The 12,152-nt window shown below is 36.4% G+C and overlaps 1 protein-coding gene across 1 annotated transcript; it reads right to left on the bottom strand.

The window, feature by feature from the left end:
- Positions 1–10,857: 10,857 nt before the first annotated feature.
- LOC118918966 (olfactory receptor 6C2-like) lies at positions 10,858–11,796 on the bottom strand. The gene has a single exon (XM_057508289.1). The coding sequence runs from the start codon at positions 11,794–11,796 to the stop codon at positions 10,858–10,860; it is 939 nt and encodes a 312-aa protein (XP_057364272.1).
- Positions 11,797–12,152: the final 356 nt, after the last annotated feature.

Below are 12,152 nucleotides of genomic sequence, written 5' to 3'. Positions count from 1 at the left end.
GAAATAAGAAAGGAAAAATCACTATGGACACTGCAGAAATACAAAGAAATATTAGAGAATACTATGAAAAACTATATGCTAACAAACTGTATAACCCAGAAGAAATGAACAACATTCTAGAAAAATACAACCTTCTAAGGCTGACCAAGGAAGAAACAGAAAATCTAAACAGACCAATTACCAGCAACAAAATCAAACTGCTAATCAAAAAACTACATAAGAACAAAACACCTGGACCAGATGGCTTCAGTGCTGAACTTTATCAAACATTTAGTGAAGACCTAATACCCATCCTCCTTAAATTTTTCCAAAGAGTAGAAGAGGGAATGCTTCCAAATTCATTCTATGAGGCCAGCATCCCTCTAATACCAAAACCAGGCAAAGACACCACAAAAAAGGAAATTACAGACCAATATCCCTCATGAACATAGATGCAAAATTATTCGCAAAATATTAGCACACTGAATTCAAAAATGCATCAAAGACACCATGCATCAGGATCAAGTAGTATTTACTCCAGGGATGCAAGGATGGTACAACATTCGAAAATTCATCAACATCATCCACCACATCAACAAAGAGAACAAAAACCACATGATCATCTCCATAGATGATGAAAAAGCATTTGACAAAATTCAACATCTATTCATGATAAAAACTCTCAACACAATGACTATAGAAGACAAGTACCTCAACATAATAAAGGCCACATATGAAAACTCCACAGCAAACATCACACTTAACAGCTTGAAGCTGCAAGATTTTCCTTTAAGATCAGGAACAAGACAAGGATGCTCACTTTCCCCAGTTCTATTCAACATAGTACTGGAGGGCCTAGCCATGGTAATCAGACAACACAAAGAAATAAATGCATCTAGACTGGCAAGGAAGAAGCTAAACTGTCCCTGTTTGCAGATGACATGATATTGTACATAAAAAACCCTAAAGAATCAACTCCAAAACTACTAGATCTAATATCCGAATTCAGCAAAAAAAATTAATACACAGAACTCTGTGGCATTCCTACACACTAACAATGAATAGCAGAGAGAGAGATCAGGAAAACAAATCCATTCACAGTTGCATCAAAAAGCATCAAATACCTAGGAACAAACCTAACTAAAGAAGTGAAAGACCTATACTCTGAAAACTACAAGACACTCATGAGAGAAATTAAAGAAGATACCAATAAATGGAAACACATCCTGTGCTCATGTATAGAAAGCATTAATATTGTCAACATGGCCATCCTGCCTAAAGCAATCTAAAGATTCAATGCAATTCCTATCAAAATACCAACAGCATTCTTCAACAAACTAGAGAAAATCATCCTAAAATTCATATGGAACCACAAAACACCTTGAATAGCCAAAGCAATCCTGAGAAGGAAGAATAAAGCAGGGGGAATTACGCTCCCCAACTTAAAGCTCTTCTACAAAGCCACCGTAATCAAGAAAATATGGTATTGGCACAGGAGCAGACCCATAGACCAATGCAACAGATTAGAGAGCCCTGATATAAACCCAGACATATATAGTCAATTAATATACAATAAAGGAGCCATGGACATATAATGGGGAAATGACAGCCTCTTCAACAACTGGTGTTGGCAAAAGTGGACAGCTTCATGTAAGAGAATGAAACTGGATTATTGTCCAACTCCAAGCTCAAAAGTAAACTCAGAAAGAATTAAAGACCTGAATGCAAGTCATGAAACCATAAAACTCTTAGAAGAAAACATAGGCAAAACTTGCTTGAATATAAACATGAGCAACTTCTTCATGAACATATCTCCCTGGGCAACAGAAATAAAAGCAAAAATGAACAAGTGGGACTATATCAAACTAAAAAGCTTCTGTACAGCAAAGCACACCATCAGTAGAACAAAAAGTCATCCTACAGTATTGGAGAATATATTCATATGCGATATATCTGATAAAGGGGTGACATTCAAAATATATAAAGAGCTCACATGCCTCAACAAACAAAAAGAAAATAATCCAATTAAAAAATGGGCAGAGAATCTGAACACACAATTCTCCAAAAAAGAAATTCAGATGGCCAGCAGGCATATGAAAAGATGTTCCACATCACTAACCATCAGCGAAATGCAAATTAAAACCATAATGAGATATCACCTCACACCAGTTAGGATGGCGAACATCCAAAAGACAAACGACAAATGCTGGTGAGTATGTGGAAAAAGGGGAACCCTCCTACACTGCTGGTGGGAATGTAAATCAGCTAAACTATTGTGGAAAGCAGTATGGAGGTTCCTCAAGAAACTAAAAATAGAAATACCATTTGACCCAGGAATTCCATTCCTAGAAATTTACACTAAGAATGCAGGAGTCAAGATTCAAAAAGACATATGCACCCCTATGTATATCACAGCACTATTTACAATAGCCAGGAAATGGAAGCAACCTAAGTGTCCATTGGTAGATGAATGGATAAAGAATATATGGTACATATACACAATGGAATATTATTCAACCATAAGAAGAAAACAAATCCTACCATTTGCAACAACATGAATGGCGCTAGAGGGTATTATACTCAGGGAAATAAGCCAGGTGGAGAAAGACATGTATCAAATGATTTCACTCATCTGTGGAGTATAAGAACAAAGGAAAAACGGAAGGAACAAAACAGCAGCAGACTCACAGAACCCAAGAATGGACCAACAGTTACCAAAGGGAAAGGGACTGGGAAGGATGGGTGGGAAGGTAGGGATAAGGGGGGAAAAGGGGCATTATTATTAGCAAACATAATATAGGGGTTATGGGGCACAGGGAAGGCAGTACAGCACAGAGAAGTCAAGTAGTGATTCTACAGCATCTTACTACACTGATGGACAGTGACAGTAATGGGGTATGGTGTTGGGACTTGATAATGGGGGGAGTCTAGTAACCATAAAGTTGCTCATGTAATTGTACATTGATGATACCAACATAAAAAAATAGAATAAAATAAAATGGGAAAATTTGAGTTTGTAAATAGCATAATGAATTTAAAAAAACATAGATAATATATTTTTAAAATCCGTGATCATATAGTCTTTAAATGGAAATTGATCACCAGTGGAAGTCACTAGGACATCAGATTACTATCACAAAACATTGTTAAAGGAGGGAATGCCATTTCTACCTTTCCTTAGAGTCAAATACGTTATCAAAAAAGCCATGAATTCACAGCAATACGAAGAAAACAATGTTTCAAAACCTATTAAGAAAAGAATGAAGCTCAACAATGTGTTACTGAGTGCTAAACACCATTTGTGAATTATTGATGGGGATATTCATAATAGAGACATCAGGCTGCCAAGACCTGAATACACTGACTAATCTAAGCATTCTCTAAAGTATGTAAAATGTACATTGTAAGGGTCACGATGTGGTGCAACAGAAAACATACCACCTCACCTATTGATCATTTTGCTAAAAGTATGAATCTAAATCAAGTCAATAATTAAATCTAGCTAACATGTAAAAAGAAACTGGATGATTGAGAAACAAGATAAGTGACTCCATAAGAAAGAAATCAGTTAAATATTCAAAGATGTCATTCACTACAAATGACCTAATTTCTCCCTTAATGAAAGCAAGAAAAAGTGAAAGGATCATAAGGAAATTTTTAAATGATGTAACATAACTACGAAAAGTAATGTGTTAGATTCTGATCCAAACACCTTACCTAAAAGAAATACAAAACAAAAAATAAAACATCTTTATGTGACCCAGTAAAATATGAATACACACAGAATATATAAATCTATTGTGATTTATTGATAATATTGATATGTGGGATAACGGCTTAATGGTATTATTCCTATAAAGAAATTTTCCTTATCAGCTAGCCATATTTACAGATAAACTTGTGGGTGAAATGCAATGAATGTATGGGTGAATGGTATAAGGTGAAATGCCAGGAAAAACATAAAATATCAGAGAGTGATAGAGAAAAGTAATTTTAATATATTGATAACTATGGAAGCCACACAAGGAGTACATGTCTGGTGATTATTGTATCTTGTCAACTTTTATGAATGTTTAAAAATCCCCACCCAAGAACATTTGCAAAACCTAGGTTACTGAATAATTTTCTACAAAATTTATCTGCTTGGTGAGATTAGAATAAAGCACTACTCGTAACTGGCTATGTGTAAGGCGAGCACACGGCCCTCTTACCTCTACTCACCACTGAGTCAGCTCTTGGGGACAGTGTCATTGCCTAATGATAGCAGAATTGCTTGGCTTCTAACACGGCAGGAAAGTCACACCAGTTTAAGCAACCTCCCTCCTCTTAGCCATATTCTTCAATCTCTATTTATCATGAATGAAAGAACTATTTAAACTCATCTGAATCATGAGCATGTTTATCATTTGTTCGGATCTCACGTTGAGATAATATGTGACTAAATAGTAGCAAAGAGCAACCAGGTTATGGTCTAGAAAACTAGTATCATGGATAACATATACGTTTGTGACCAAGCTATGAGCCCAGAGGGTAAACCAGGCTTGAATAGAAAATGGTTTTTCACCTTTGGTTAAAGAAGTAGGAAATCAGTGGTGTGACAGTAGTTACATTCACTCGTATCGCTGAGCACATGATTTTCAGAAGTTGAAATCTACACCCTTCATGTAGTCGTGTACATAGGCTAAGGAACACCCACTTGGAGAAAAAAGCAAAAATAAAATATTAACTAAAGTATATATGTTGTCCGGATTTAAGATGATGGATTAATAGCATAGGTTATGGCAGAATCAAAGAATCAGAGAAGCTAAATATCTCAGACATCTGAAGTGAAGCATAGCCATAGGGTGAGGATATCTGCCCAGATGCTTTCATCTGGTTGAGATGTGGAAGGCCACTAAACATTTTTGGTATTCAGTGGGGGCTAAAAATTGGAGAACATTTCTCTCAAACACCCTTAAATATAGAGAAATCCTCGCAGGGCCCTCTGTGTTCTTAATGGGCTCGACCGAGAAGGCTCTGCCTAGAACAGATGATTAGCAATTAGAAAAATGCCTAGAGGCAGGATTTTCTCAATGAGATTGAACATCCAGACTAAAGACCATTTTTTCTTTTCTCCTCTCCTCTGGTTTTTACTTCTTTTTCCATTTCCACTTATTATTTATTTCTCTGTATTTGTTACCTGATTCTTAATGTAATTTTACAGTTTTTATAGTATATAATCCAATTAACATTATTTATTACCATTATATTAATATTCATAGTACATATCATCTAAATATATAACATTTTACATTTTTCATAATTTGTTAATAAAATTAATTTTGTTAAAATTTAGTACTCACAGATATTTCTTTTATGGGTGTTTAATTTTGTCAAATGCTTTTTCAGCATCTCTGGAGATGATCCTGTGGTTTTGTCCTTTTTGTTGACGTGGTGGATGCTGATGGATTTTCAAATATTGTACCATCCTTGTATCACAGGAATAGACCCTACTTGATCATGATGGATGATCTTTTTGATGTATTTTCAAATTCAAGGTGCTAATATTTTGTTAAGTAATTTTTTATCTATGTTCATCTGGGATACTGATGGGTAGTTTTCATTTTTTGTGGTGTCTTTGCCTGGTTTTGGTATTATTCTTATGCTGGCAACATAGAATGAGTTTGGAAGTATTCCCTCCTCTTCTGATTTTTGGAAATCTTTAAGGAGGATGGGTAGCATGTTTTCACCATGTCTTTGATAAAATTCAATGGTCCAGGGATTTTGATCTTAGGTAGATTTGTGATTACCAATTCAATTTATTGCTGTTAATTAGTCTGTTCATATTTTCTGTTTTTTCCTGGGTCATCCTTGAAAGGTTGTGTTTTTCTAGGAAGTTGTCCATTTCTTCTAGATTATCCAGTTTGTTAACAAATAACTTTTCATAGTACTATCTAATAATTCTTTGTATTTCTGTGGTGTCCCTAGTGATTTTTCCTTTCTAAATCTGTTTATGTGCATAGACTCTCTTTTTTTCTTGATAAGTCTGGCTATGTGTTCATCTATTTGGTTTATTTTCTCCAAGAACAAGCTCTTGCTTTCATTGATTCTTTCTATTGTATTTTCTCCTCAATTTTATTTATTTTCTGCTTTAATCTATATTATGTCCCTCCTTCTGCTGACTTTGGGCCTCATTTGTTCTTTTTCTAGTTTAATTAATTGTGAATTTAGATTGTCCATATGGGATTGTTCTTCTTTCCTGAGTAGGCCTATATTGGAATATACTTCTCTCTTAGCACAGCCTTTTCTATGTCCCAGAGGTATTTTGGTGTTGAATTATTGTTGTCATTTATCTCCATATATTGCTTGATCTCTGTTTTTATTTGGTCATTGATCTATTGATTATTTAGGAGCATGTTGTTAAACCTCCATGTGTTTGTGGGCTTTTTCATTTTCTTTGTGTAATTTATTGCTAGTTTCATATCTTTGTGGTCTGAGAAGATGGTTGGTACAATGTCAATCTGTTTGAATTTACTGAGGCTCTTTTTGTGGCCTAGTATATGATCTACTCTTGAAAACATTCAATGTGCACTTGAGAAGAATATGTACCCTGCTGTTTTGGATGGAGGGCTCTGTAGATGTCTGTTAGGTCCATCTCTTCTAAATCTGTTGTTCAGTGCCTCTGCTTCCTTACTTATTTTCTGTCTGGTTGATCTGTCCTTTGGAGGGAATGGTGTGTTGAAGTATCCTAAAATGAATGCATTGCATTCTACTTCCTCCTTTAATTGTGTTATTATTTGTTTCACATATGTAGATGTGCCTGTGTTGGGTTCATAGATATTTATAATGATTCCATCCCTGTGCTTGACTGATCCCTTTATCATGATGTAATGTGCTTCTCTGTCTCTTGTCACTTTCTTTGTTTTGAAGTTTATTTTGTTTGATAAAAGTACTTCAACTCCTGTTTTTTTCTCCTTATTAGTTGCATGAAATATCCTTCTCCATCCCTTCACTTTTAGTCCTTGTATGTCTTTGGGTTTGAAGTGAGCTGTTGTGGGCAGCATAAAGTTGGGTCTTGTTTTTTTATCCATTCAGTGATTCTATGTCTTTTCATTGGTGCATTCAGACCATTTACATTTAGGTTGATTATCGATAGGTATGTACTTATTGCCATTGCAAGCTTTAGTTTTGTGATTATCAAAGGTTCAAGGGTAACTTCCTCATTATCTAATGGTCTAATTTAACTCATTTAATATGCTATTATAAACACAATACAATGGTTCTGTTTTTTCTTCCTCCGCAATTCTTAAGATATTAGGTATTATATTCTGACTCTTTATGTATCCCTTGATTGACTTTGGGGATAGTTGATTTGATTTTGCATCTGCTTAGTAATTAACTGTCCTAGTTTCTTAGTGTGGTTTTATTTTCTCTGGTGACAGCTATTTAACCTTAGGAACACGTCCATCTATAGCAGTCCCTCCAAAATACACAGATGGTTTTGGGAGCTAAATTCAGCTTTTTATCTGAAAATTGTTTAATCCTTTCCTCAAATTAAATGATAATCTTGCTGGGTAGAGTATTTTTGTTTTGAGGCCCTTCTGCTTCGTTGTATTAAATATATCATGCCACTCCCTTCTGACCTATAAGGTTTCTGCTGAGAAGTCTGGTGATAGCCTGATGGGTTTTCCTTTGTATGTTATCTTTATTCTCTCTGTGGTTGCTTCCAATATTCTGTCCTTATACCTGATCTTTGAAATTTTAATTATAACATGTCTTGGTGTTGTCTTCCTTGGGTCCCTTTTGTTGGGAGCTCTGTGCACCTCCATGGCCTGAGAGAATAACTGCTTCCCTAGATTGGAGAAATTTTCATCAATTATCTCCTCAAAGTCGCTTTCTATCCTTTTTCTCTCTCTTCTTCTCCTGGTATCCCTATAACGCAAATGTTTTATTCTGTTTTGATTGGTCACATAGTTCTATCAATGTTCTTTTATTTCTAGATATCCTTATTTCTCTCTGTGCCTCAGCTTCTTTGTATTCCTCTTCTCTGATTCTCCTACTGTCTCCTCTGCTTCATCTAATCTGCTTTAAAATCCCTCCATTGTGTGTTTCATTTCAGATACTGTATTCTTTAATGATTGAATCTCATTCTTCACTGTGGTCTTCAATATTTTTCTGTACCTCCATGAGCATGTTTATGATTTTTATTTTGAAATCTCATTCTGGAAGATCAATAAATTCAGTTTCACTTGGCACTTTTCTGATGTTTGTGGGATTTTGGTTTGAACCAGGTTCCTTTGGTATTTCATATTTGTATGTCGTACCCTCTAGTGCCTGAAGCTCTACTCTCTTAACCTGCTCAGCCCCTGGAGCAACGGCAGGGGTCACAAGTGAGTGGCACTGGTGCTTGTCAGGAAGAAAGAGCTGTTTCCTGCTTCTCAGTGCAGTGCCTCTCTCCATTGCCAGGGCCATTGGGCCAAGCATGCAGGCAGAATCCTCTATGGTTTGTGCTTGTAGCTGCAATAGGCTGGGCCTACCCCTGGCTGTCCTGGTGCAAGAGCAGGGGTAGTCAGTTTCCAAGCTGGTGCCAGCTGGGAGGAAGGTGCTGTGGGCTGTGTATTATGTTGGGCGGCCTCAGAGCTGGGTAACCAGGCACGGGAATGGAGCAACTATAGCTCTTGATATTTCCCAATCTGCTGGGCAGAGTGTGCCCAATTATGTCCACCTGTCCTTTCTCCTGAGCAGCAAGCTCTCTGTAATCCTTGCCCCTTTAGCAGCCCTCCTGCTGTTAGGAAGTCTCTCAGATGGCCTGCTTTACTTTTGTCCAGGAGCAGCCAGATGTGGTTCCCTGCTTTCCACAAGCAACTGGAATCTCAGGCTCTCCAAGTATTCCACCTGTTTCAGCTTTCCAACCCCACTAATCTCCAGAGCACCATGCAATGTAGGTTTGTACTATCAGAGCAGATCTCCAGGGCTGGGTTTCAGCAGTCTTAGGGCTAAAACCCCTCCCCACTCCATTTCTCTTCCTCATGCCAGTGATCTGGGGTTGGGGAAGGGCTTGCATCCAACTGGATGACAGCTTTGATACGTTGCCCTGTTCCATGAGGTCTGTTCTTTTCTCTAAGTGTATGCAGTCTGGTGCAGCCTTCTTTCCTGTTGCTCTTTTATGATTAGTTGTATTAAAAGTATTTTCATATTATATGTGGTTTTGGGAGAAGGTTTCTGTCTCACTTCTCATGCCATCATCTTTAATCCCCTTTCTATAATTCATGCTTTTAAACTTTGATTTCTCCACATTTCTCCAGTGTAAATTATGAATACACATATATATTGTAGGATTATTTTCAGGTTTATCAATATACAGTTTCAACAAGTTGTGGCTTACATTTTATTTCCTTTAGATATTTAAAAATAAATATTTTAACAGGATTGTTTCTTACAGTCATGCCATTCTTTATCTGTTATTCACAGATTCAAGTCATTGTTACGTCAGTGTTTTTTCTCTTCATATGTTAGTTCTCATTTGCATGTTCTGAAGCTTCAAATCATCATATTGGTAACTTATCCCTTATCTAACTAATATTGGTCTAGGCATCAGGCACAAAGCATTCCAGAATTTGACATATGAAGCAAACATTCTCCAAGGCATTTTCCACTGAGAGTAGAAGGACAAGTAAAGATGAAATGCAGTTTGGTAACGAATGAAAGCAACGAGTCAGTGATGACACTAGTTTGAATGAGTTAGACTGACCAAGGCCTGGTGGTACTGTTGTTGCAATCATAAGACAAGGTCACCAAAAAGTTCCTGTGGGAATGTCATTTTAACTGAAGGGCCCTTTGGGATTGGAAGTCGAAAAATGAGGGGACGATTCCTGCCTGCATAAATGACAGTGTGAGAAGAGGCCTGAAGTATGAGAACAAGAATCAGAGGAAATTTTTCTATGTTCAACTTTAGAAGTGGAAGTCGGTACATAATTCATTGAGTAATGAAATGCTAGTCTTCCTCAAAGGAATTATTGTTAGGTGCATAATTTGGATTCTTGAACAGTCTTTTTTCCTTTTAAAATAGAAAATAGTGTCATTGATATTTGTATTCACATTTTATTCTTTTTTTTTCATTCCCAGTACATTTGGCTTACTGCTTATTTATCACTCTTCTAGCTCCTACATTAGTTTCCTTGTGCTTGCTGCCATCTGTTTTCTAAATGCTCTACATTCAATATTTAAGATTTTAATTGGGATATCAATGTTAATCTGTGTTACGTAACTTCAGTGAAGGATTTATCTTAAACAGGAATTGCCAGTGCATTTCTCCCTTCATTGTGACTTAAATCATGTCCCTTTGGCAAATTTTAAATAACTTTTATATTGGACAGGATCCAGTCAAAAAAATAATATGTGTATCAAGTGATTTCAATGATACTCCATTATTAAATGTTTCTTTCAAATTATAAATCTTCTACATATTCCCTACTTGAAAAATATTTTGCATTTATGAAATTTTACCTCATAACACTTAGAAAAGTATTGATTCTTTTTAATATTAAGTCCCTTCTCATTTGAGTAAGGTTTTTGTTTTATTTCTGTTTTTCTGTGTGTGTGTGCTTTCTTTTGAGTGATGATGTTCACTATTGTACTAATATTTAAAGATAAATTTCCCCATCCTTTCAGCAATGATAAGGATGTCTTAGGAGTGAAGTCGTTTAGATTTCCTGAAACACCTATTCTCATTTTTCTTCATTACAATTATCATCTGAAAGAAGCTTTTTTATAAGGAGATGAAAGTGGTAACTTGACGAGGGTCAGTACTGAATGGAAGGCCAAATATAGATGAAGAAAAGACAAAATTAGTTAGAAACAGAAGGAAAAGTGCTTAGGGATCTGAACATCAATGTTCCCCTAATTCTTTGACAGCAATATAAATCTTTTGACTAAGTCATTAAAGGCTTGTTTCACTTGTTTGTTCCTCAGAGAGTAAATGAATGGGTTTAACATGGGGGAAATGGAAGTAGTGAGTATAGTTACTCCCTTATTAACGGCCATTTCATCTTTTGCTGAAGGTTTGATATAAACAAAGATGCAGCTGCCATAGGTGATGGAAACCACGATAATGTGGGAAGAACAGGTAGAAAAGGCTCTTGTCCTCTGCTGGGCAGAGGGGAATCTTAGAATTGTTCTGATGATGTACATGTAGGACAGAACCACACACACCAGAGTCACAATAAAAATCATCACAGAGCAGATAATAACCATCTGCTCTATGAACCATGTATCTGAGCATGAGATCTTCAATATTGGGTTAGCATCACAGAGAAAGTGGTCAATGGCATTAGAGGCACAGAATTCCAAGTCCAGTCCCAAGCTAAGTGGTGGCAATATGATCAGTAGAGTAGTCACCCAACAGCAGAAGACAAGCCTTTTGCAGACCCTGTAGTTCATAATAGTCATGTAATGCAGGGGTTTGCAGATCGCTACATATCGATCAAAGGAAATGGTAGCCAGGAGAAAAAATTCCGTTATTCCAAAAACATATGTAAAAAATAGTTGGGATACACAAGCATTATATGTAACAGTCCTGTCACCTGTTGATATACTGTACAAGAATCTAGGAATGCATGCAGAAGTGAATGAGATTTCTAACAAAGAAAAATTTTGGAGAAAAAAGTACATTGCAGTTTTAAGGTGAGAATCCACTAATGTGAGGATGATGATGCTCAGGTTTCCAGTTACACTCAACATGTAGGTGATCAGTAGAAATATAAAAATCAGAATCTGTAGCTGAGGGTCATCTGTCAATCCCAGAAGGATGAAACTGGTGAGAGATGTGTGGTTTCTCATTCCTGGGTCCTGTCTTTTTCCCAGTCTGCATGTAAAAGCAATGGAGGTAAGATCTGAGTAGAGAGTGGAAAAATTGTATTACAGTGGGTTTTGTTCAGAAAAGGCAAGCAATGTATTTTACATGTATTTTGTTTTTCTTGATAATGAGTTTTAAAAATAATTCATGCTATTGGCTCTCTTGATAGCATGTCATTGGTGGGCCATAAACCTGGCTTTCAAATGTTTTTTACTACAACACATGGTAAGGTAGACATTTCATATTGCAGCCCAGTGTACCTGCTCACACCTACACAAATACTTAAACACATATATTGGAAACAAAAAACTAACCCTTAGGTTCTCTACTCTCTGGTGTG

This window comes from Manis pentadactyla, chromosome 10, assembly GCF_030020395.1.
Source record: "Manis pentadactyla isolate mManPen7 chromosome 10, mManPen7.hap1, whole genome shotgun sequence".
Lineage (NCBI taxonomy): Eukaryota > Metazoa > Chordata > Mammalia > Pholidota > Manidae > Manis > Manis pentadactyla.
This window is presented reverse-complemented; position numbering and strand designations above follow the sequence as displayed.

Excerpts from the sequence above, each read along its gene's own strand:
- LOC118918966 (XM_057508289.1), bottom strand. The coding sequence starts at position 11,796 with ATGAGAAACCACACATCTCTCACCAGTTTCATCCTTCTGGGATTGACA.